The sequence below is a fragment of the Saccopteryx bilineata genome, chromosome 6, assembly GCF_036850765.1.
Source record: "Saccopteryx bilineata isolate mSacBil1 chromosome 6, mSacBil1_pri_phased_curated, whole genome shotgun sequence".
Classification (NCBI taxonomy): domain Eukaryota; kingdom Metazoa; phylum Chordata; class Mammalia; order Chiroptera; family Emballonuridae; genus Saccopteryx; species Saccopteryx bilineata.
Window position 1 is genome coordinate 129,085,916 of NC_089495.1, and position 26,488 is coordinate 129,112,403.

General features: G+C 47.3%; 1 protein-coding gene across 4 annotated transcripts in view; it reads left to right on the top strand.

Moving 5' to 3' along the window:
• Positions 1–10,997: 10,997 nt before the first annotated feature.
• Positions 10,998–26,488, top strand: part of TBCD (tubulin folding cofactor D) — a 202,336-nt gene continuing 186,845 nt past the window's right edge. For 3 of the 4 annotated variants that reach the window (XM_066236166.1, XM_066236169.1, XM_066236167.1), the window contains exons 1-5: positions 10,998–11,299; positions 13,565–13,615; positions 22,247–22,344; positions 23,711–23,812; positions 26,275–26,421. In XM_066236166.1, the coding sequence (XP_066092263.1) occupies positions 11,104–11,299; positions 13,565–13,615; positions 22,247–22,344; positions 23,711–23,812; positions 26,275–26,421 (594 nt within the window). In that variant the 5' untranslated portion in view covers positions 10,998–11,103. The remainder of the gene's footprint in view (positions 11,300–13,564; positions 13,616–22,246; positions 22,345–23,710; positions 23,813–26,274; positions 26,422–26,488) is intronic. The other variant, XM_066236168.1, reaches the window with a different exon arrangement.

Genomic DNA, 26,488 nt, shown 5'->3' on the forward strand with positions numbered 1-26,488 from the left:
GCCAGGGCCACATGTGTCTGTTTTTAAGGCCTGAATTAAGGGTTTTTTTGCATGTAAAAATTGGAAATGCTGGCTCTAATATTTACAAAAAATAAAATGTTTTTAGAACTTGTAAGGAGCGCTCAATTAAATTTAAATAGAATAGAATGTAGATCCTTAAGACTTACTGATTTGGTTAGTGCATTGTGAGGTGTGTTCAGAGTTACCAGGCAAATAGCAATTTAAGTATTAGGATTGATCAAAGTTATAGGTTATAATATACTTTGTGTTTAAATTGTCATGTTTATGTGTAAGGTTATATACTCAGTTAGGCAAAACAAAGGAATTGAACAAAATTAAGCAGGGCCCTAAAACGTCATTTCAAGAATTTGTCTCACGGCTAATTCAGGCAGTTAGAAGAATAGTATAAGGATGCTAATTCTGCTTCTCAGGCCACATCCTGCAAAAGGGACCCCAAGGAAATTGGTGATTTGGCTCCTCTGATTTTGCCAATTGGATTTAAAAAAAATAGGTCAGGAATGCCCTGAAATGGAACTAACAATACAAGGTAAATTTAAAGGGCTTTTAGATACTTGAGCTGATGTATCTATTATTGCTAAGCTACATTGGCCTCCTTTCTGGCCCATTCATGCAGCAGCCACAGAATTACAAGGTATAAGGCAGAGTAAATCCCCTCAACAAAGCTCTAGTTTTTACAATGGGAAGATAAAGAAGGTCATTCTGGATTTTTTCAGCCTATGTGCTCTTTGGATTACCAGTTAATTTGTGGGGTAGAGATGTTTTGAAAAATATGGGAGTGTTGCTTGTCAGTTCTAATAGTTTAGTCAATACTCAAATGCTCAATCAGGATTTTTGCCCACTAAGGGACTAGGAAAAGAACAGCGGGGAATTCTCACTCTCATTGAAGTGGCACCCAATACTAGAAGGCGTGGATTAGGATATCAAAATTTAGCATAGGGGCCTTGGTATCCCCTACTACCCCAATAATGCATTGTGCAGACCCAATTACTTGGAAATCAGATAATCCTGTATGGGTAGACCAATGGCCCCTTTCACAGGAGAAACTTAGGGCAGCTGCTCAATTGGTACAAGAGCAGCTTCAGCTTGGGCACATTGAACCATCTAATAGTCCATGGAATATGCCTATATTTGTTATTAAAAAGAAATCAGGAAACTGGAGGCTATTACAAGATTTGAGAGCAATAAATAAGACTATGGAAATTATGGGCCCTTTCCAGCTAGAACTTCCTTTTTCTACTGCCATTCCATGGAATTTTCACCTTGTAATTATTGACTTGAAGGATTGCTTTTTTACTATTCCTTTAAGCCCTCATGATTGTAAGCATTTTGCATTCAGTGTTCCTTCACTTAATTTCCAGGCTCCAATGGAGCGATACCAGTGGAGAGTTTTGCCTCAAGGTATGGCTAACAGTCCTACCTTGTGCCAAAAATATGTTTCTCAAGCTATCTCTCCAGTATGAAGGCAGCACCCTAAGATGTACATAATTCATTATATGGATAATCTTTTTTTTTTCTTTTGTATTTTTCTGAAGCTGGAAACCGGGAGGCAGTCAGACAGACTCCCGCATGCGCCTGACCGGGTTCCACCCAGCATGCCTACCAGGGGGCGATGCTCTGCCCATCTGGGGCATTGCTCTGTTGCGACCAGAGCCATTCTAGCACCTGAGGTGGAGGCCATGGGGCCATCCCCAGCGCCCGGGCCATCTTTGCTCCAATAGAGCCTTCGCTGTGGGAGGGGAAGAGAGAATCAGAGAGGAAGGAGGGGTGGAGGGGTGGAGAAGCAGATGGGCGCTTCTCCTGTGTGCCCTGGCCGGGAATCAAACCCAGAACTTCCACACACCAGGCCGACGCTCTAACACTGAGCCAACCAGCCAGGGCTGATAATATTCTTATTACTCATTCAGATAAAGTCACTGTGTTGACCATTTTGCAACAACTGGAATATTCTTTGAAAGAATCAGGACTTTATATAGCTCCTGAAAAGGTACAGCAATCTTTATCTTTTTCTTATTTAGGACAAATTATTGAGGGACAACAAATTCACCCACAGAAAATAGAAATCAGGACACATCATTTGCGAACTTTAAATGATTTCCAGAAACTGTTAGGAGACATTTATTGGCTTAGACCTTCCTTGAAATTAACTACTGAACTGAAGCCACTTTTTGATATTCTTAGAGGCTCAGCTGAACCAGCTTCTCCTCGGCTACTTACAGCTGCAGGACACAAGTTTTAAAGCTTGTAGAAAAGGCCTTGCAGCAAGCACAATTAAAACACATAAATCCTGAAGAATCAATTGCCTTACTAATTTGTCCCTCGAGTTACACTCCAACGGGACTATTGTGGCAAGTTTCAGGTCCTATTGAATAGACTCATTTGGCTGTTACTTCTAAAAAAGTTTTATCTTCATATTTTGATCTTGTTGCCTCCTTGATTATCAAGGGATGTAGGCGACTCTTACAGCTTATAGGTTTTGAGCCTCAAATTATTATTGTTCCTTTTTCAAAGGATCAACAACAATGGCTCTGGGAAACTTCCACTAAATGGCAAATAGCTTTTGCAAATTTTACAAGCCAAATTGATTCTCACTACCCAGCTGATAAAATAGTTACATTTGTATTTCCTAAAACAATTGTTAATGAGCCCATTCCTGAAGCACCTGCAGTCTTTACTAATGGGTCCAGCTCAGGAATAGCAGGCTTAATAATCAATGGACAAGTTTATACTGAAACATTTACCTTAAAATCAGCTCAAAGAGTAGAACTACATGCCATTATCATGGCTTTTTAGCATTTGCCATATTCCTCCTTTAATCTGTATACAGACAGCAAATATTTACTTACGGTTTTCACTATAGAGACTGCTGTCTTAGGGACAACTGCTGATGAGGAACTATTTCAGCAGTTTCTCCTTCTTCAAAGACTTGTACATCAACATATAGCTCCATGGTTTTTTTAAAAATTATTTTTATTTTATTTATTCATTTCGGAGAAGATAGAGAGAGAGAGAAGGTGGGGAGGAGCAGGAAGCATCAACTCCCATAAGTGCCTTGACCAGGCAAGCCCAGGGTTTCAAACCAGCAACCTCAGCATTCCAGGTCAAGGCTTTATCCACTGTACCACCACAGGTCAGGCAAGCTCCATGTTTTATAGGACATATTTGAGCTCACTCCATGCTCCCTGGAGCTTTAGCACAAGGGAATGGCCTTGTTGATCAAACTACCCAAAAGAAAATTATTGGAGCAACCTAGACAAATCAAGCAATTCAGTCTCATACTGTTCATAACCAGAACGCTGCAGCCCTGTGTAAACAGTTTCAACTTTCTCGGGAAGCAGCATGGCAGATTGTTAAATCTTGTCCAAGAGGTCCTATACTACAATCTGTCCCTTCATTTGGAGTTAGTCCTACCAGGACAACTTTGGCAAATGGATGTTACTCATATACCTTCATTTGACAAACAGTCCTATGTCCACATTACAGTAGATACTTATTCTGGATTTATGGTAGCCTCTGCCAGGACAGGAGAGGCTGCTAAGCATGTTATAGCTCATTGTCTGTATGCATTTTCTATTATTGGACTTCTTGATGTGATTAAAACTGACAATCTTCCTGCATATGTAGCAAAAGCATTTACTATATTTTTTAAACCTTTCAAATTACGTGTATTTCTTTCTTTTTTTTTTTTTTTTTTGTATTTTTCTGAAGCTGGAAACGGGAGAGACAGTCAGACAGACTCCCGCATGCGCCCAACCGGGATCCACCTGGCACGCCCACCAGGGGGCGACGCTTTGCCCACCAGGGGGTGATGCTCTGCCCCTCCGGGGCTTTGCTCTGCCGCGACCAGAGCCACTATAGCGCCTGGGGCAGAGGCCAAGGAGCCATCCCCAGCACCGGGACATCTTTGCTCTAATGGAGCCTTGCTGCGGGAGGGGAAGAGAGAGAGAGGAAGGAGAGGGGGAGGGGTGGAGAAGCAGATGGGCGCTTCTCCTGTGTGCCCCGGCTGGGAATCAAACCCAGGACTTCTGCACGCCAGGCCGACGCTCTACCACTGAGCCAACCGGCCAGGGCTACGGGCATTTCTTAAAATCTTTAGAGTCAAGGTATTATTAAAGTGTACCAAGCAAATATTTAAGGTCAATTTTAAAAAATATATAAAAGGGGGAGTCATATCCTGGAATTCCTGCAAGTCTACCTTATCTTTAAAAAAAATTTCTTTTGAGGCCCTTGCCAGTTGGCTCAGTGGTAGAGCGTTGGCCTGGCGTGCAGGAGTCCTGTGTTTGATTCCTGGCCAGGGCACACAAGAGAAGTGCCCATCTGCTTCTCCACCCCTCCCCCTCTCCTTCCTCTCTGTCTCTCTCTTCTCCTCCCGCAGCCGAGGCTCCATTGGAGCAGAGTTTGCCGAGGAGCTGAGGATGGCTCTGTGGCCTCTGCCTCAGGCGCTTGAATGGCTCTGGATGCAACAGAGCTACGCCCCAGAGGGGCAGAGCATCGCCCTATGGTGGGCAGGCCGGGTGGATCCTGGTCGGGCGCATGCGGGAGTCTGTCTGACTGCTTCCCCGTTTCCAGCTTCGGAAAAGTGCAAAAGAAAAAAAAAATTCTTTTGAATGCCGATGAACAGGAGATGCCAAATCTTTTTCTCCTGAAAACTTCTACCCTCTTTTATTTGATTCAGCTAATGACACTGCTTTGTCTTTTTCCAAATAGCTCCAGATATACTGAAAACGTTTATATAGGTGGATGGGGATCTTCAAACCCCTCAGCGAGATCTTCTGAGCTGGCTTTTAAGGTACCAAAAGGCAAAAAAAGCCCAATAGAGATCAGGTGAAATACCAGCTCTTGGGATATACGCCCTTAAAGGCTCCAACGCCCCAACAGGACCTCATAGAACTCCATCTGGGCCCTGCTTCAATAGTGAAAAGGAAGGTCATTGAGCCTAACTAAGCCTGCCAGACTTACATGCCTCTGCTGTGAGGAAAAAGGGAAGTAAGCTGCCCCCTCGCTCCTCTAGGGTTCAGTCTCTTCCAGCCCTGCTCCAGCCACCTCTGACCTAACCTTGCCCAGAATGCTGGGATTTGTCACTGAAGGCTGAAGGTGCCCAAGGCCGTCAGCCCCACCTACGACACTGTGGACGAGCCTAGGGTTTTTCTTCCAAGTAGCAGGTAAACTGATCTCATTTGCACAAGGGCCACTTAACTATTTCTTGCCTGAATATTCAGGTTTTTTATTCTTCCCTTGAAGATCTCTGTTGTGGGTGTTGATAGTCCTATTTTCTGCTGCTTTGTTTAATATATAGTATTTCCTTTATTCCTCCTGCCTCAATGCCCCACTCATATTTTAGTCTAGGACCTACTCCTAATAGAGAGCTCCTTTTTTCCTAACTTACAAATTTACCTCTGCCACCCAGCTTAGTGTATCCTAAGGTTCTCCTCACCACCCCATGGCTGTAAAGCTCCAGTATAAGACCCCCTGGGTTCATCTTTCCAGTTTAAAGAAAACAAAAGCTCAGTCTCCACACATGCTGCAGATGGCTTTTCCAGTCTACCTGAATCATTACCAGCTAAGAGCAGCGGTCACTGGGACTTGGACGCTAGCTGCAAAGTATAGAAATTTGACAACAATTCCAGTGCCATGCGGACTTTTCCTGAATGTGGACTTTTCCTGGACTCCTGCTCCTGTGACAGCTTTTGATGGACTGAACTGAGGTTGGGTTGCATTTGCAGAGATTTGGAATGGTGTTGGTGCCAACTTGGACTTGTTGAACACGTTAAAGACATTACTCTTTCATACATTCTTGTTATATTGGCTAAGAATTTGCTTAAAGGCTTTAATCGCTGTAATGTTTTAGAATATTTGGGTATCTGTTAGTACTGGCTATCCTAATTTTGTGTTTATTCTGTATTTTTTCAGTCTGCCTCCAAATTAGAATCTGGGAAACTAGGAAATCAGATGAGTGCAATTCTCAGCACACAAATTAAGAATAAAAAAGAAAAGGGGGATATGTTGTGAACTGTAAATGACAAAAAGCTTTTGTAGATTTGAGGCTTAGCAAAAGGCTAAGTTCTCCCCCCTTCACCTCCATATTGGCTATGATGCTGAGTATTTGCACCCACTTCACTTGCTTCCTTAGGTTGCTGGAAGCAATTTACATGCCCTTCTTCTGACTCTTTGTTTTCAGATGTTGGTAGATTTCACTAATGTATCCTGTTTTTGCCTGGGAAGAGTTCCAGTCTTAGCCTTGGATGTGCAACTTTGTATCAAGATCCTTGATTTGCATATGGCTATATAATAAAGCAAACTGAGGCTATGGGGACTCGGATACTGCCAGGCATTTTTTTCTTTTTTTTTACAGAGACAGAGAGAGGGGTAGATAGGGACAGACAGACAGGAACCAGGAACGGAGAGCGATGAGAAGCATCAATCATCAGTTTTTCGTTGTAGCACCTTAGTTGTTCATTGATTGCTTTTTCATATGTGCCTTGACCATGGGGCTACAGCAGACCGAGTAAACCCCTTGCTCGAGCCAGTGACCTTGGGTCCAAGCTAGTGAGCTTCGCTCAAACCAGATGAGCCTGTGCTCAAGCTGGCTACCTCGGGGTCTTGAACCTGGATCCTCAGCATCCCAGTCTGACGTTGTATCCACTGCGCTACCGCCTGGTCAGGCAACTGCCAGGCAATTTGAAGAGTCCTCCAGGTCCCATTATTTTTTTTTGTTTGTTTGGTTTTTTTGTTTTTTAAAGTTTTTCTTTATTTTTTCTTTATTCATTTTTTAGACAGGAGAGGGAGAGACAGAGAGATAGGAAAGACAGAGAGAGAGAAGGGGGGAGGAGCTGGAAGCATCAACTCCCATATGTGCCTTGACCAGGCAAGCCCAGGGTTTCGAACCGGCAACCTCAGCATTTCCAGGTCGATGCTTTATCCACTGCGCCACCACAGGTCAGGCCCCCATTGTTTTTTGATAAGTGTGTTTCCTTAATTCCGCACCATTATTAGGAGCTGTGCTGGTCCACGGCAAGAAATGGATCGCTGACTGCTGTCAGATATTGAAATGAGGTCCTACATCTTACAGTGGTACCCTATGCTGGAGCAGTTGGAAACAACTTTCTTTTTATGGATGATACTGCAAGGCCCCACTGTGTGCATTTTGTCAACAATATGCTAAAGGAGGCAGGAATCGAATGCATGAACTGGCCTTCATGTTCTCCAGATCTGAATCCCATTGAACATGCTTGGGATACACTGGGAAGATGTCTGGCAAACTGTCCAATACCTCCCACAACACTTCTTTTTTTTTTTTTTTTGTATTTTTCCAAAGCTGGAAACGGGGAGGCAGTCAGACAGACTCCCGCATGCGCCCGACTGGGATCCACCCAGCATGCCCACCAGGGGGCAATGCTCTGCCCATCTTGGGGTGTCGCTCTGCCGCAATCAGAGCCATTCTAGTGCCTGAGGCAGAGGCTACAGAGCCATCCTCAGCGCCCGGGCCAACTTTGCTCCAATGGAGCCTTGGCTGCTGGACGGGAAGAGAGAGACAGAGAGGAAGGAGTGGGGAAGGGGTGGAGAAGCAGATGGGCGCTTCTCCTGTGTGCCCTGGCCAGGAATCGAACCCGGGACTCCTGCACTCCAGGCCGACGCTCTACCACTGAGCCAACCGGCCAGGGCCCCCACAACACTTCTTGAGTTGGAAGTTCCCCTGGAGCAAGAGTGGCAGAGGATCCCACAGGAACTGCTGGACAGTCTGATCATCTTCATGCCCCATCACTGTCAATGTGTGGCACTCTGGTCCAGTTTGACATGCTTCTGTTCACCCCACTGTAAGAATGAGACAGCACTGTTACACCAGGTGTGCAGGCTTTATTAGAGGAGAAAGACCTGCCAGGGCACTCCTCCGGGAGAAGAGCACTGAAACAGACTCTAAGGCAAGCATTTATTAAGGTGGGGAGAGCTTTGAGCAAGTGTGTGTTGAGTCATCAATTCTGGTATGCTCCCTTCTGCAGTCCTACGATTTCAGCTTCCTGGAACGCTTTTCCTCGGGGCAGCTGACCACCTCCCTAGAACTTTTCTGCTTCAGGAGTGATAGTAAGTAAGTAAGGGTGGGGTCAGATAGACAATGGAACAGCAAAAGGGCAGTTGGAAGTTCTGATGAATTCATGTATCTATCACCCACCAATATGTCACTTGCTACTCAATCATGATCATTGAGTTTGTATCTCATTAGCATAATCAAACTTTCTTTGACTTGTTTGCTTTTCTGATATTCTTGTTTAATAAAAAAATCTTTTTTTTTTTACTGCTTCATATTCATTTTGAAATATTCCCTAATTTTGGTGAGCAGTATAGTTTACAGGGTGCCCAGGCCACCTGAAAGGTCTCCAACAGATTCATTACATACCAGAGTCTGGGGGATATTTGAAATTTAGATATTTTCATGATGATTGCATACAAATTGACACAGATTTGGGGTTTGCTTAGGCAGAAGATGGTGTCCATCGCCCTGTCAACATGGGGCTCTTCTTTTAGCCCAGGCACAGCTGGAAACCAAGAGTTCCCCACTTTTTAAAAATTTTTTTTTGTATTTTTCCAAAGTTGGAAACCGGGAGGCAGTCAGACAGACTCCCGCATGTGCCTGACCAGGATCCACCCGGCATGCCCACTAGGGGGCGATGCTCTGCCCATCTTGGGGCGTCGCTCTGCCGCAATCAGAGCCATTCTAGCGCCTGAGGCAGAGGCCACAGAGCCATCCTCAGTGCCCAGGTCAACTTTGCTCCCATGGAGCCTTGGATGCAGGAGGGGAAGAGAGAGACAGAGAGGAAGGAGAGGGGGAGGGGTGGAGAAGCAGATGGGTGCTTCTCCTGTGTGCCCTGGCCAGGAATGGAACCGGGGATTCCTGCACGCCAGGCCGACGCTCTACCACTGAGCCAACAGGACAGGCGCAAGTTCCCCACTTCTTAAGCAGCACCTCTGGGACTGAGTGGGGTGGGAGCCCTTGAGGTGGGACAGATGCAAGGAAGGGCTGGCATTTGGGCTGCAGCACTGCCCAGCCCCTCTCCTCTCCACAGTTTTGAGTGTGTGTCAGGAGCCGATAAACAGCTGCTGCTTGACACAGTCACAGCAATGAAGAAGAGGTGCAATGACACTTTCCCTCTAATTTCTTGGATTTATCTGAATTTTCTTTCCCCCCTTTATCTGGGTGTGTGTGCTATCGTTTATGGCACAGGGATAATAACACCATGCTTTCCCTGCAGATTGCTTTCACTGCAGATTTGCAGTAATTTCTCTGGAAATGAAACAGAAGGTGTGAATTCCACAGAAAAGACTATATACCCCCTTGCCTAGGCTTGTAGACATTGGAGCCTGAATATCCCCCTTAAGGGATGGTTGCGGGTGGCTGGAGCCAATCACAGCTGTCTTCCGGCACAACACCAAATTTTTATTGGATAATGCGTAACATACACGGGTCTTTGTATGGCTCTCACAGAATTACATTTTAAAATATGTGGCGTTCATGGCTCTCTCAGCCAAAAAGGTTCCCGACCCCTGTTATAGAAGAATAGAAAAACTTTCCATTCCTCTCACATACCTAGCCTTTAGGTAGTGGAACGTTCTGGGAAAAATAGTTAGAACTTAACTAGTAGATGAAAATAGTAGACAAATATAATTTTTATTAGACAATAGGCTGCTAAGTAAGATGGAATCAATAGTTATTTTAGAAGCTTGTGCCAATATTGTTGCTGCTGCTCAAGTTATTGTATAACTGTATTTAATGGCTTACCACCTGATTTATAGCTTAAAGAAATGTACTAACCCTTTCCTGGAATATTTACTCATATTAAAGCAAAAACAACTGTATTTTGCATACCATGTGATTATAACTTCAATGTATTCTGCATACCATGTGATTATAATTTAGTGTATAAAAATAAAGCTATACTAGCCATTGGCAGAGATGCCTGGCAGATGAGCTAAATGAATTCGGCTCTCTCACTCGTTTTGTGCTGATGCCATCCATTCCTCTGGGACCCCTGGATTCCCCCCAGGGCAGGACCACGGCAGGTGTGTTTTCTGCTGGATAAAAAAGAGAGTGAAGGCAGGGAGAGAGCCTTAGGCAGTGGGGTGTGCCCCACAACTGGGATGTCTGTGGTGTACAGGGTGGTTGGGATGTCCACGGTGGGCTCTTTGTTCAGGACATTGAGGCTGTCACTGTTGAAGGCATCTGCCTGGGGACAAGCAGTGCCTAGTAGAGTCTCCAGGGGCATCGAAGCCATCCACGTATATGTCTCTACAGTCAGGAGACTACGGATTACCAGTCCCTTTAATTAGTGGCAGTATGAGGGCCCATGTTTCTCTTTTCTGTAAAGTGCTGTTGTCTAGGGAAATTGGTTCCCAACATAGACATATGAGCCTGTTGGGCCTGTTGAAGACTTCCTAAAAAGAAGTCCATCCTAAACGCTTCCTTACAAACATCTGACGATCTCAAACACAAACTGCCATCATGGGTAGAACCCAAGTCTGCCCGATGCTGTCTGGAGCTGACGAGCGCAGAGGCTGCCAGGGCAGCTGCGCTGCTACCAGACCTACTGCGCTGGGAAAGCTCCGGAAATGGCATAGGGGGCCGGTGGTTCCGGGCCTAGGGTGTCTTCCTCCAATCCCCAGCAAGGACCGCATCCCAGCCACCGCCCGATTGCCCAACATGCCACTACCATCCCAACAGGTTCAGAAACCCCTGACCCCGCTCACTAGCTTAGACACGCCCCCCCACTTCGTCGCCCCCTTCGTCGCCCCCTTCGTCGCCCCCTCCCCCCACGGGCCCAAACCTCCCCTGACCCCGCCTCAGACTCCGCTCGGACTCCACCCCCAACATTGCCGGGGCTTTACGCCAACTGGGCTCGGTTCTTCGGGCCCGCGCCCCTTCCGAGCGTGGCTCCGCCTTCATGCGCTCCTTTTTGATGACTTGCGCGCGCCGTAGAGGGGCTTGCGTGTGAGGTCGGAGGTCGCGAGGCGGGGCTAGCATCGTTCCCTTCGTTTGCTGCTTCCTTGTGTGCTTTCGCCAAAGTTGAACCTGTGTCCCGCGTTCCGGTGCTGAGAATGGACCTGAGCGAGGAGCTTCCTGCGGGTGCGCAGAAGGACGGGCTGGAGGATAGGCCTGAGGACGGAGCACTGGCCCGCGGCGGGGCCCTCGAGGCTTTCAACGACAGCGCAGAGACTCGCGCTCTCCTGGGCCGCTTGCAGGCGGTGTTCAAGGACCGCACGGCCTGGGAGAGCACCCTGCAGCGGTTCCGAGGTGCGTGCTAGGCCGGAGGGCGGGAAGAGGCTCTGCGGGCCCTGGTGCTGCCCCTTCGTTTCCTTTCGCATGTGACTGCGTAGGCCACTAGCAGGACCCGGTCCCAAACTCGGCGCCTGCCTGAGTGGTGCGGGCGCATGCCGCGCCTGGACGGTGAGGGTGGCTGTGCGGACCCGGGTAGTCTAACTCCCAGTCTTGAGAACACGACGGAGCACAGGTTCTCCCGACAGCGGTGAGAGTGGGGTGAGGCAGGTGCTGAACAGAAACCCTCACCGCTGAAGGCGCTCCGGAGGGGAGTTACTGAGCAGCGCGCCGGCCGGCGTAGGACCAGGTCTGGGGCGTGCAGCCCAGTCTCCTGGAGTTGCGGTGCGTGCTACTGCAGGCGTCCTCTAGTTGCGGGTTGAGGGAGCAAAGGGCTGTGCGGTCTGCTGCGGCGGTCGGCGCCTGGTCCCTGCGGAGCTGCAGCCCGGGAAGTTCAAGGTGCGGGGGCCCTGCTCAGCGACTTGGCCGTCCTCCGGGTGAGAGTGGTTCTTTGAAGCTAATTCGGGGTTTGAGCACACGTGCAGGAGGGTCCTCAGTGGTTCGCGGGTTGCAGCCGCAGTCGACTAACTTCTCGTGTTCTTCCACACTTCGCAAGCTGGAACTTAGGACAGCGCGGAATAGCTCCTGTCATAGCAGCTGCAGCCCAGGCTGCCTATAGCGAGGCAGGGGAGTGTATAGCCTTGCCGCTCCGGGTCCGCCCTTGGAGTGTGTGAGCAGCGGACAGGCTAGCGGCGAACGGGGCCCCGCTTCGGGAGGGTGCGATGGTCGGATGATGGGCAGCCTTGTGCTAGGTAAGGGATTGGTGTAAGCGCTCAGGGTCTGCAGATGTCTCCTAATCAATAATTAAACGATTCCTAAGGATCCCATAGCTACTTAAGTAGGGTTCTTTAATTCAGTAAACCAAGTTTGTAGACCCTTTAGCTAAAGAAATTTCTATACATTTTAAAATTTTTCCGTTGACTTGGGGTGGGGGGAGGAAGGCAGGAGAAAGAGAAGTATCAACTCACTGTGCCACTTAGTTCCATTTAGTTGTGCATGAATTGGTTGCATCTTGTATGTGCTCTGAGCGGGGGTTGAAGCTGCAACCTTGGTGTGCAGGATGCTGCTGCACTGACCTACCTGTCCAGGGCCAATTTTTGCAGTGGTCTTTCTCTTTATTTTTTTTAAAGTGAAAGAGACATAGGGAGTTGAGAAGTATCAACTCATAGTTGTGCACTTTAGTTGTTCATTGATTGCTTCCCGTAACATGCTTTGACTGTCCAGCCGAGCCAGTGACCTCTTGCTCAAGCTGGTGAGCCTGCGCTGAAGTGGCGACCTCAGGGTTTTGAACCTGGGACCTCAGCGTCCTAGGTTGACCCCTCTAGTCACTGTGTCACCACTAGTCAGGTCAGCTTTGTTTTCCTGGGTCTGTAATGACAGCCCTGAGTTCACAGGGCCAACTGAGTGGAAAAGGCATAGCACCCGTCCTTCAGACAGCTGTGAGGAGGGGGGGCAAGGGATGAGCACACACAGTGGCCAGCTGAGCAGACCAGCTTTGGCAGTTGGTTTTTGGATTTATCATTGCTCTGTCACTTGGGCTGGTTGCTCAGTCTGTTTCTGTGGCTGTCATTGGGGGTCAGGACTAACAATACCTTGTGCACAGAACTATTTGGAGGGTGAGTTGAATATCCAAGGGCTTGTGAAAGCCTATTTTCCCCATTCCTGGGCAGTGGTCACGTGGTAAAAACTGCAGTTGGTGAGGTGGTCCTTGGATCTGATAGTAGCAGTTGTAGCTGCTGGGAGTTGAAACCAGGCTGCCTGGGGTTAAGGAGGTCCTGCTGGGAGGGGTTGGTAGGGGGCTTGAGGGTATGTGGGTTTAAGGGAGTCCTGCTGTGAAGGCATTGTTGGGATATGTTAGAGGGGAAACTAAAGGAGTGGAAGGTGCGTGTCAATGAAAGGGAGAATGGAAGCCTACCTGTGAAATAGAGAGGGAAAAAGGAGGAGGAAGGGTTCTGAGAAGTTAGATGAGGACCCAAAAGGAAGGTGTGCAAAGCAAGCCAAGAGAAGGAGGCCAGGAGATGGTGGCACTGAGGGGCTCACCCCGGTTGGCCCCTGCTCTTGGGAGCTGCTTGTGCTGGTGCTAAAGAGGAGCTGACCCTGGAGTCAGCGAGGGAAGACTCAAAGATTTCTGAGGCTCCTGTGCATGTTTACCTTAGTGATCTTTATTCTCATTTTTCTTCTTAGTAATAATGGACAAATACCAGGAGCAGCCTCATCTGTTGGATCCACACCTTGGTAAGAATAGAGGCTGATGACTTTGATTTTAGTCATTTACTGCAATTATAGATAATCACAAAAGCCTGTGTGTGTGTATGTGTGTGTGTTTGCGTGTTTGCCAGGAGGAAAGTGCCTGGGTCTTACTTGTTAGCGGAGCTGGGCTGTTTTATTATTTTTATTTTATTTTATTTTTTTTAAAATTTATTTATTTTTTACAGAGACAGAGAGTGAGTCAGAGAGAGGGATAGACAGGAATGGAGAGAGATGAGAAGCATCAATCATTAGTTTTTCATTGTGCGTTGCAACACCTTAGTTGTTTATTGATTGCTTTCCATATGTGCCTTGACCGCGGGCCTTCAGCAGACCAAGTAACCCCTTGCTGGAGCCAGCGATCTTGGGTTCAAGCTGGTGGGCTTTTTGCTTAAACCAGATGAGCCCGTGCTCAAGCTGGCGACCTCGGGGTCTCGAAACTGGTCCTCTGCATCCCAGTCCGACGCTCTATCCACTGCACCACTGCCTGGTCAGGCCGGAGCTGGGCTGTTTTAACAGAGCTCTGGTAGTGGCATGAGTTCCAAGTGTTCCTTGATGTTGTGGGGAGTGGATGTGATTTGCCTTCTTCCTCGATGCTATTTTAAAAGTACATCTTTTGTTAATGTATGTTTTAATCTGTTTGCCTTGGAGTCTGTGTCGCACAGCAGCAAGTGCTTTTTTTAGTCCTTGCAGAATCTAAGGAGCACACTCCCATGTGTGTCTCCATTTATAGATGGAGACAGTGAGGCTTGAGTTTCCTTTAAAAAAATTTTTTTTTTGGTATTTTTCTGAAGCTGGAATCAGGGAGAGACAGTCAGACAGACTCCAGCATGCACCCGACCGGGATCCACCCGGCACGCCCACCATGGGGCGACGCTCTGCCCACCAGGGGGCGATGCTCTGCCCATCCTGGGCGTTGCCATGTTGCGACCAGAGCCACTCTAGCGCCTGAGGCAGAGGCCACAGAGCCATCCCCAGCGCCCGGGCCATCTTTGCTCCAATGGAGCCTTGGCTGCGGGAGGGGAAGAGAGAGACAGAGAGGAAGGCACGGCAGAGGGGTGGAGAAGCAAATGGGCGCTTCTCCTGTGTGCCCTGGCTGGGAATCGAACCCGGGTCCTCCACACGCTAGGCCGACGCTCTACCGCTGAGCCAACTGGCCAGGGCGAGTTTCCTTTAATTTAATGAGGGGAATGATTTTCTTTTTTCTGTGATGGAGACAGAGAGAGGGACAGATAGGGACAGAAGGGAGAGAGATGAGAAGCACCAATTCTTTTTTTTTTTTTTTTCTGTATTTTTCTGAAGCTGGAAACAGGGAAGAGACAGTCAGACTCCCGCATGTGCCCCACCGGGATCCACCCGGCACGCCCACCAGGGGGCGACGCTCTGCCCCTCCGGGTCGTCGCTCTGTTGCGACCGGAGCCACTCTAGCGCCTGGGGCAGAGACCGAGGAGCCATCCCCAGTGCCTGGGCCATCTTTGCTCCAATGGAGCCTCGGTTGCGGGAGGGGAAGAGAGAGACAGAGAGGAAGGAGAGGGGGAGGGGTGGAGAAGCAGATGGGCGCTTCTCCTGTGTGCCCTGGCCAGGAATCGAACCCGGGACTTATGCATGCTAGGCCGACGCTCTACCACTGAGCCAACCGGCCAGGGCCACACCAATTCTTTGTTACAGCATTTTAGTTGTTTATTGATTAGTTTCTCATATGTTCCTTGACCGGGCTACAGCAGACTGAGTGACTCCTTGCTTAAGCCAGTGACCTTGGGCTCAAGCTGGTGAGCTTTGCTCAAAACAGATGAGCTCGCGCTCAAGCCTGTGACCTCAGGTCCTCTGCATCCCTATGCTCTGTCCACTGTACCACCGCCTGGTCAGGTGGGAATGATTTTCTTTGTTCATTTCTTTTGTTTCTTGTATTGATTTTTTGACCTTTTTTTTTAAAATAAAATTTTATTAATTTTAATGGGGTGCCATCAATAAATCAGGGTACATATATTCAAAGAAAACATGTCCAGGTTATCTTGTCATTCAATTATGTTGCATACCCATCACCCAAAGTCAGATTGTCCTCCGTCACCTTTTATTTAGTTTTATTTGTGCCCCTCCCCCTCTCCTTCCCCTTTCCCTTCCCCTCCCCCTTCTTCCCTCCCCCCGCACCCCGTAACCACCACACTCTTGTCCATGTCTCTTAGTGTCATTTTTATGTTCTACCAATGTATGGAATCCTGTAGTTCTTGTTTTTTTCTGATTTACTTATTTCACTCCGTATGTTATCAAGATCCAACCGTTTTGTTGTAAATGATCCGATGTCATTATTTCTTATGGTTGAGTAGTATACCATAGTGTATCTGTGCCACATCTTCTTTATCTATATATATATTTTTTACAGTGATTTAAAGCCTTTAAGCAAACTCTTGGCCAATACAACAAGAATCCATAAAAGAGTAGTGTCCTTAACATGTTCACCAAGTCCAAGTTGGCACCAACACCATTCCAAATCCCTGCGAATGCAACCCAACCCCAATTCAGTCCATTAGGAGCTATCACAAGGAGCAGGAGTCCAGAAAAAGTCCACATCCAGGAAAAGTCCTCATGGCACTGGAATTGTTGTCACAGTTCTATACTTTGCAGCTCACGTCCAAGTCCCAATGACCGCTGCTTCTAGCTGGTAATGATTCAGGTAGACTGGAAAAGCCATCTGCAGCATGTGTGGAGATGGAGCGTCTGTTCTCCTCTGCCTGGAGAGATGAGACCAGGGTGCTTTTTCCTGGAGCTCTGTGACTGTGGCGTGGTAAAGAGAACCTTGGGATACACTAAGCTGGGTGGCAAAGGTAGATTCATAATAAAAGTTGGCAAAAGGGGGAGAGAGAGCTCTAAATTAGGAGTAGGTCCCAGCCTGAAATATGAGTGGGGCATTGAGGTAGGAGGAATAAAGGAAACACTATATATTGAACGAAGCAGCAGAAAATAGGACTATCAACACCCACAACAGAGATCTTTGAAGGAAGAATAAAAAACCTGACTATTCAGGCAAGACATAGTTAAGTGGCCCTTGTGCAAATGAGATCAGTTTACCTGCTTCTTGGAATAAATATCCTAGGCTCATCCACAGTGTCGTAGATGGGGCCAACGGCCCTGGGCACCTTCAGCCTTCAGTGGCAAACCCCAGCATTCTGGGCAAGGTTAGGTCAGAGGTGGCTGGAGCAGGGCTGGAAGAGACTGAACCCTCCCTTAGAGGAGCGAGGGGGAAGCCTACCTTCCAGTGTCCCTGTTTCCTCACAGCAAAGGCATGTAAGTCTGGCAGGCTTTAGCTCAATGACCTTCCTTTTCACTATTGAAGCAGGACCCAGATGGATTCCTATGAGACCCCTTTGAGGCATTGGAGCCTTTAAGGGCATATCCTAAAAGCTGGTATTTCACCTGATCTCTATTGGGCTTTTTCTGCCTCTTGGTACCTTAAAAGCCATGCTTAGATCTCGCTTAGAAGTTTGAGGATCCCCATCCGCCTATATAAACCTTTTCGGTATATCTGGAGCTATTTGGAAAAAGACAAAACTGTTATTAGCTGGATCAAATAAAAGAAAGTAGAAGTTTGCAGGAGAAGATTTACCCCCCCCTTTTTTTTTTTTGTATTTTTCTGAAGCTGGAAACGGGGAGAGACAGACAGACTCCTGCATGCACCCGACCAGGATCCACCCGGCGACGCTCTGCCCACCAGGGGGCGATGCTTTGCCCCTCCTGGGCGTCGCTCTGCCGCGACCAGAGCCACTCGAGCACCTGGGGCAGAGGCCAAGGAGCCATCCCCAGCGCCTGGGCCATCTTTGCTCCAATGGAGCCTTGGCTGCAGGAGGGGAAGAGAGAGACAGAGAGGAAGGAGGGGGTGGGGGTGGAGAAGCAAATGGGCGCTTCTCCTATGTGCCCTGGCCGGGAATTGAACCCGGGTCCCCCGCACGCCAGGCCGACGCTCTCCTGCTGAGCCAACCGGCCAGGGCCTGCAGGAGATGATTTGACGTCTCTTATTCATCAGCATTCCAAAGAAATTTAAAAATTTTTAAGTAAAATTAGCATGATATGGTAGACCTGTAGGAGTTCCAGGCTATGACTCCCCCCTTTTAAATTTTTTTAAATTGACCTTAAAATATTTGCTGGGTATGCTTTAATAATACCTTGACTTTATGTTTTTTTTTTTTTTTTTTTCTTTCTTTCTGAAGCTGGAAACGGGGAGAGACAGTCAGACAGACTCCCACATGCGCCCGACTGGGATCCATCTGGCACGCCCACCAGGGGCGACGCTCTGCCCACCAGGAGGCGATGCTTTGCCCCTCCAGGGCGTTGCTAGGCCCTGGCCGGTTGGCTCAGCGGTAGAGCGTCGGCCTGGCGTGCGGGGGACCCAGGTTCGATTCCCGGCCAGGGCACATGGGAGAGGCGCCCATTTGCTTCTCCACCCCCCCCACCCCCCCCCCCCCCCCCCCCCCCCCCCCCCGTCGCGCCTTCCTCTCTGTCTCTCTCTTCCCCTCCCGCAGCCAAGGTTCCATTGGAGCAAAGATGGCCCGGGCGCTGGGGATGGCTCCTTGGCCTCTGCCCCAGGCGCTAGAGTGGCTCTGGTCCCGGCAGAGCGACGCCCCGGAGGGGCAGAGCATTGCCTCCTGGTGGGCAGAGCGTTGCCCCTGGTGGGCGTGCCGGGTGGATCCCGGTCGGGCGCATGCGGGAGTCTGTCTGACTGTTTCTCCCCATTTCCAGCTTCAGAAAAACGCAAAAAAAAAAAAAGATTGTAAGAAGTACCCATAATTCGAAAGATTTGACAAAATACAGTAAATGCTTTTGCTACATACGCAGGAGCATTGTCAGTTGTTTTTATTTTTTATTTTATTTATTAATTTTAGAAAGAGAGAGAGAGAGAGAGAGGAGAGAGATAGAGAGAAGAGGGGGAGGAGCAGGAAGCATCAACTCTGTATGTGCCTTGACCAGGCAAGCCTAGGGTTTCGAACCGGCAACCTCAGCATTTCCAGGTCGACGCTTTATCCACTGCGCCACCACAGGTCAGGTAGCATTGTCAGTTTTAACCAGTTTAGGAAATCCAATAATAGAAAAATGCATACAGACAATGAGGTATAACCTGCTTAGCAGCCTCTCCTGTTCTGGCAGAGGTTACTATGTATATAAATCCAGAGTAAGTATCCACTGTAATGTGTACATAGGACTGTTTGCCAAATTAAGGTATATGAGTAACCTCCATTTGCCAAAGTTGTCCTGGTAGGAGTCCTTGAGGGTTAACTCCAAATGAAGGGACAAATTGTAGTATAGGACACCTTGGACAAGATTTTTTGACCTTTTTTTTAAAAAAATTATTTTTGGCCTGACCAGATGGTGGCGCAGTGGATAGAGCCTCAGGCTGGGATGCAGAAGGATCCAGGTTCGAGACTCCGAGGTCGCCAGCTTGAGCACGGGCTCATCTGGTTTGAGCAAAAGCTCACCGGCCTGAGCCCAAGGTCGCTGGCTCGAACAAGGAGTTAGTCTGCTGAAGGCCCGCGGTCAAGGCACATATGAGAAAGCAATCAATGAACAACTAAGGTGTTGCAATGTGCAACGAAAAACTAATGATTGATGCTTCTCATCTCTCTCTGGTCCTGTCTGTCTGTCCCTGTCTATCCCTCTCTGACTCTCTCTGTCTCTGTAAAAAAAAAAAAAAAAAAAAAAAATTGAACAATTCATACTGATAGCAATTATCTTATTTTTCTTAAAAATTTTTTTTTTAATTTATTGATTTTAGTGAGAGAGGTAGGGAGAGAGAGAGAGACAGAGAGACAGGAATATCAATTTGTTTCCTGTATGTGTCCTGACTAGGGATTAAACTGGCAACCTCCGTGCTTCAGGTGGATGCTCTCAACCAACCACAGCCAGGGTTTTTTTTTTTCCAAGATTTTATTTGTATTTATTTTAGGGGAAGGGAGAGAGCAGAGACAGACAGACAGACAGACAGACAGATGGGGGGGGCACAGGGTAAGGAGTAGAAAGCATCAACTCCTATATGTGCCTTGACCAGGCAAGCCCAGGCCCAGGGTTTGGAACCCGCGACCTCAGCATTCCGGGTTGATGCTTTATCCACTGCGCCAACTCATCTCAGGCAGCAGTTTTTTTCTTTCTGCATAAAGTAACAATGCTTCTTGCAGTGGACTTGGAAAGGAGGACGGTAGTAGGAATAATTGAAGTTGAAAGATGGAGGGTGGGCATGTGAGCCCTGAAGCCAGACCACTTGGATTTACATTTTACTCCCACCACTTTGCTGCTCTGTGGTTGAGTTTCCTCCCAGTAAAACTGGGTTATCAGCACTACCTGCCTGATAGGGTTGTTGAGATTTAAAGATGTAGACAGGAAGGTTTAGCTTTACTGTGCACAAGTGCAATTCTAAAAAGCGGGCTGGTGCATGTTGTTCTAAGTAACCAACAGGTTTTGTAGAAGGTAAGCTTTCTCCTGTCTCAGGCAGAATAAACCTTGGCTAATAAGTGATAGCTCAGCTGGTGGAGTCGGAACCCTCATTCACTAATGCCAGGCCCCGTGTATGAGTTTCTTTTCCAGGACCTTTTTTGCCTCTGATAATTTCTAAAACCTGATGTTTCATGCGGGTGTGATGTGCTCTGGGCCTTCTTTTCTTTTTTTTTTTTTTTGTATTTTTCTGAAGCTGGAAACGGGGAGACAGTCAGACATAGACTCCCGCATGCGCCCGACCAGGATCCACCCGGCACGCCCACCAGGGGGCGATGCTCTGCCCCTCCAGGGCATCGCTCTGCCAAGACCAGAGCCACTCTAGCGCCTGGGGCAGAGGCCAAGGAGCCATCCCCAGCGCCCGGGCCATCTTTGCTCCAGTGGAGCCTTGGCTGCGGGAGGGGAAGAGAGAGACAGAGAGGAAGGCGCGGCGGGGGGGTGGGGGGTGGAGAAGCAAATGGGCGCTTCTCCTATGTGCCCTGGCCGGGAATCAAACCCGGGTCCCCCGCACACCAGGCCGACGCTCTACCGCTGAGCCAACCGGCCAGGGCTGGGCCTTCTTTTCTTATCCAAGGCAGTTGTAGACTGAACACTTGCATCTTTCAGCACAGGAAACTTTGTTTCTGGTATGTTTTTAGTCACTTCTCTGCTTCTGCTTTTTCTGGTGCACCTTTGAATTGGATGTTGAATTTCCAGGAGTGATCCTCTGGCTCCCTTAGCTTTTCCCTCCTAGTTCTGCTTTTTGTTTTGCACATGGAAGATGTCTCTGAATTTATTCTGACAGTTTTTACTTTCTGAGTGCTCTTACATTGATTCTGTATCCTAAAATTTTACTGAAGCCGCTTGTTCTAGTATTTTTTATTTATTTATTTATTTATTTATTTATTTATTTATTTATTTATTTTAGAGAGGAGAGGGAGAGACAGGAGAGACAGAGACAGAGAGAGAGAAGGGGGGAGGAGCTGGAAGCATCAACTCCCATATGTGCCTTGACCAGGCAAGCCCAGGGTTTCGAACCGGCGACCTCAGCACTTCCAGGTCGACGCTTTATCCCACTGCGCCACCACAGGTCAGGCTCTAGTATTTTTTTGTGGAGACTTTAGGGTTCTCTCTATATAATATGTCATCTACAAATAGTGAGAGTTTTACTCTTCCAGTTTGGATGCATTTTGTTTTTATTTTTTTGATATTTTGAGACAATCATGTGATCTTTATATCCTTACTGATTTTCTTTTCACTCATTCTGTCAAATCTGGAGAGGAGTATAGAAATATTCAACTGTAGTTACAGATTTGTCTTTCTTTTTTTAGTTCTCAGTTTTTGCTTTATTTTGAAGCTCTGTAATTTTAATTCTTTTTTCTTCATGAGAGACAGACAGGAGAGAGATAAGCATCAACTTTGTAGTTGTGGCGACTTAGTTGTACATTGATTGCTTTTTTTTTTTTTTTTTTTTCAGAGACAGAGAGAGAGAGTCAGAGAGAGGGATAGATAGGGACAGACAGACAGGAATGGAGAGAGATGAGAAGCATCAATCATCAGTTTTTTGTTGCAACATCTTAGTTGTTCATTGATTGCTTTCTCATATGTGCCTTGACCGTGGGGCTACAGCAGACCGAGTAACCCCTTGCTCGAGCCAGTGACCTTGAGTCCAAGCTGGTGAGCCTTTCCTCAAACCAGATGAGCCTGTGCTCAAGCTGGCGACCCTGGGGTCTCGAACCTAGGTCCTCGGCATCTCAGTCTGATGCTCTATCCACTGCGCCACCACCCAGCCAGGCATTGATTGCTTTCTTATATGTGCCTTGATGGCGGGGGGGGGGGAGGAGACCCATGGCGGGGGGGGGGGAGATCCAGCTGAGCTAATGACCCCTTGTTCAAGCCACTGCCCTTTGGACTCAAGGCAGTGACCTTGGGCTCAAGCCAGCAACTGTGGGGTCATATCTATGATCCCACACTCAAGTTGCGACCCCACTTTCAAGCTGGTGAGCCTGCACTCACGCCAGTGACCTTGGGATTTTGAACCTGGGTGTTTAGCTTCCCAGGGTGACACTCTGTCCACTGCGCCACAGCCTAGTCAGGCTGGCATTTTGTTTTAATGTCTTTTTGATTAATACTATAGCAAATGTTTTGTATATCTTTTTTCTCTAGAATGGATGATGACCTTACTGTTGGAAATAGTGCAAGATGGGACCTCTCCAGCTGACCTTGTACATCTGGCTTTTAAGTTTCTTTACATCATCACCAAGGTAACATTTATAAGCACTTTTTTTTGGGGGGGGGAGTTGTTTTGCATACATAAGTTGTGGGTTTTATTATTTTTTTACCATATTTTTGGGATTCAGTATTAGTAACAGTGGGTCCTTTGGCTGCAATAATGTTCAAGGTATTTAGCATTTTGCATTTGAATATATCAAGTACCACCTAACTAGAAAGGAAGAGAGACACAGATGACTTAAGTTTTTTACAAGGATAAAGCAAACTTTGTGGAAATGGAAGTGCTTCTCAAACTTTAATGTGCAGATGAATCTCCTGGAGACCTTGTTATAATAAAGTTAGTATGTCTGGGGTTGGGCCTGATACTCTGCATCCTACAAGCTCTCAAGTAATATCCATGGTTGGCCTGCACATAGTGTTTGCAGTTTTTACCATGGGAGTGACTTAGTCATCTCAGGGTGGGGTTTGTGGTTCTAGGGGTCTACATGTTGCAATAGTGCCTGCTCTGTGGTAGAGAGAGGCCATTGGTCAGTAAGAGTGCACACTTCTCTGCAGCTTGGTTGGTCCAGTGTAGGGTCTTTCCTGAAGGTGGTAAGCTGCAGCATTTTATGGAAGTCTTTTTGTGTGTGTGTGTGTGTGTGTGTGTGTGTGAGACAGAGATAGAATCAGAGAGGGACAGATAGAGACAGACAGGCAGGAATGGAGAGAGATGAGAAGCATTAGTTCTTCATAGCAGCTCCTTCAGTTGTTTATTGACTGCTTTTTCACATATGCCTTGACTGGGGATTCCAGCAGAAAGAGTGACTCCTTGCTCAAGCCAGTGACCTTGGGCTTCAAGCCAGCAACCTTTGAGTTTGTACCAGCGACCATGGGTTCATGTCTATGATCCCACACTCAAGCCAGTGACCCCGCACTCAAGCTGGTGAACCCTTGCTCAAGCCAGTGACCTCAGGGTTTTGAACCTGGGTCCTCCATGTCCCAGTTCGACTCTATCCAGTGCGCCACCACGTAGTCAGGCTTATGGAAGTCTTAATGAGCTTGGGGACCTTTGAGGTTCTCCAGGACTTATTTTTTATAAATTTTACAGGGTAATCACATAAACAAGGTTGAAGCAAAACTTTACTTTGTAACATATGTATTTCTGATGAATCATATGTAAGATTTGTCGCGACCCACAGGTTGAGAACCGCTGTGTTAGACAAATGGGGACTGAACATACATCTATGAAATGACTTAGGAAGCATGGGTAATCTTCTTTAGTATACTAAGTTGTATCACTGTAATATACAATTCTCTTTGATCATTGGGTGGCATAGGTGGTGATTTTTGAAAAAAAGATAATTTTGCCACTCTATATGTTTTCTAATATAATAATTCACTTCCTTTTTTATTTGTTAGGTTCGAGGATATAAAACAGTTCTTCATTTATTTCCTCATGAAGTAGCTGATGTACAGCCTGTTTTAAATATGTTTACAAATCAGAATCCTAAAGATCATGAAGTGAGTGTCCCTTTTCTCCTTTTTGTTTCCAGCTTGCTCCCTCCTTTTTCTTCCCTTATTTGCTGCACCCCTATTCTGGAGTGCTGTCTGCCCGTTTCTTTCAGTCTTATCTTAGGCTGTTTTGTATCACTTTCATTTCTTTTATTTTTGGTTTTCTCTTTTTTTTACATGATACTTTCCCTCTGTAAAGAAAAAACTATGATTCATAGTGTAACTATATCACCATCTAGTTTTCTTTTTTTTTTTCTTTTTCTGAAGTGAGAAGTGGGGAGGCAGAGAGACAGACTCATACATGTGCCCGGCCAGGATCCACCCGATATGCCCATCTGGGGCAGTTGCTCCGTTGCAACTGGAGCCATTCTAGCACTGGAGGCGGAGGCTATGGAGCCATCCTCAGCGCCCAGGCCATCTTTGCTCCAATGGAGCCCTGCCTGCAGGAGGGGAAGAGAGAGCCAGAGAGGAAGGAGAGAGGGAGGGGTGGAGAAGCAGATGGGCGCCTCTCCTTTGTGCCCTGACCCAGAATTGAACCCGTGACTTCCATACGCCAGGCTGACGCTCTACCACTGAGCCAACTGGCCAGGGCCATCCAGTTTTCTTTAACTTGAATTTTCCTGAACTTGAAATATAATAATTTGGGGGGGGGGTGTTATGCTCAGTGAAATAAGTCACCTGGGGGAAGACAAATGCCATATAATTTCACTTATGTGTGGAATCTATAACAAAATAAATAAGCAAACAATTCGAACAGGCTCATAGACATAGAGAGTGGAATGGTCGTTGCCAGATGGGAGGATGGTTAAAGGACTGGGAGAAAGATGTGATGAAATTAGAAAGTACAGATTGAGCCCTGGCCGGTTGGCTCAGTGGTAGAGCGTCAGCCTGGCGTACAGGAGTCCCCGGTTCGATTCCCGGCCAGGGCACACAGGAGAAGCGCCCATCTGCTTCTCTACCCCTCCCCCTCTCCTTCCTCTCTGTCTCTCTCTTCCCCTCCCGCATCCAAGGCTCCATTGGAGCAAAGTTGGCCTGGGCGCTGAGGATGACTCCATGGCCTCTGCCTCAGGCGCTAGAATGGCTCTGGTTGCAACAGAGCAAACACCCCAGATGGGCAGAGCATTGCCCCCTGGTGGGCATGCTGGGTGGATCCAGGCCGGGCGCATGTGGGAGTCTGTCTGACTGCCTCCCCGTTTCCAATTTCAGAAAAATACAAAAAAAAAAAAAAAAAAAAGAAAGTACAGATTGGTTAGTTACAGAATAGTCACAGGGATGTAAAGTATAGCATAGGGGATATTGTTAGTAGTTGAGTACTGGAAATAACGGGGACCACTTTGTAAAATACGACATTATCACCATTCTGCTATACACTTGAAACTAATTCAAAATATTGAAAGTAAACTGTAGTTGAAAAGTAAAAATTAAAATTACTTATGTTGAGGGTCACCAAGACCACTCTCAAGTTTGATGACTTCCTAGGACCACATGCAGGAGTCAGCATATACTTCTGTGGCCATTATTTATTACAGCACAATCAGCAAAGGGAAAGGCACATGGGTCAAATCTGGAGAAACCAGCAGGAAGCTCCCAGAGTTTTCTCCCAGTTGTCACATAGAACACTTATAATTCCCTAGCACTGAGTTAGGAGAACACATGAGAAGTGTCCCCCACGGAAGTTTGTGGAGACTAGAGCCAGGGGTTTCTATGGGGACTGGTCATGTGGGTACTCTCTGCTGAGCACATACTAAAACTTCAGATGCCCAAGAGGAAAGCAGGTGTTCAGCATAAACGTCATGGTTTCTACAAACAGTTTAGGCACAGAGTCGTCCTTGTCAGGGAATAGTGGGAACTGTCGTGAAATCCCAAGTTCCCAGGTGCCCCTGATGGTTACTCATAAGCAGGCCTTTCTGTGGAGAGCAGACAGACCCTAGGTGGGAGCATTCTTCTGCATGTTGCATTCAGAAGAGCCCATGGTTTATAACTACAGCTCAGTGAATGGTCTTAATATGAATGTGCCTGATTTTACTTGACACGGGTGAGGCCTTCTCACTCTCTGCTTTTTGTGTCCTCATGGTGATTCCAGGACGAAAGCTGAATCTTGTTTTATTGACTGATGAAAAGAAGAGCACTTGTCTTTGATCAGAAGTTGAGAATTTTTTTAAGTTTTCTGTTTTTACCTTTTAAAAAAATCTGCTTTCTGTTTTCTCAAAAGGCTAATTGTATGCTGAAAGGAGCCAGTGAAGAAAAGCTGTCATACTGATACTATTTTTTGTTCACTAGCTAAGTCCGTATAACAGAGGATGTGTGTTAGGTTGGGTACGGGGGAGAAAGGATGGTCTGTACCTCAGGCTCTGAGGTCGATGGCATTTGAAGGGCCTGTGGTAGGCAGGGAGGGCACCCAGACTTTGAGGGGCTTGTGCGTTGTCTCTGTCCTTTAAACCAAATAACTTTACTTTGGCTTAACTTCTTAGACTTGGGAGACCCGCTACATGCTTCTACTGTGGCTCTCTGTAACCTGCCTGATCCCTTTCGATTTTTCACGCCTTGATGGGAACCTCCTCACTCAACCTGGCCAAACGCGAATGTCCATAATGGATCGTATTCTCCAAATAGCACAGGTGTGTGTGGTCATGTTAATAGTTACCACTAGTTTGTGTTCAGTTTTGTGCTCATGAAGCCTTTTTT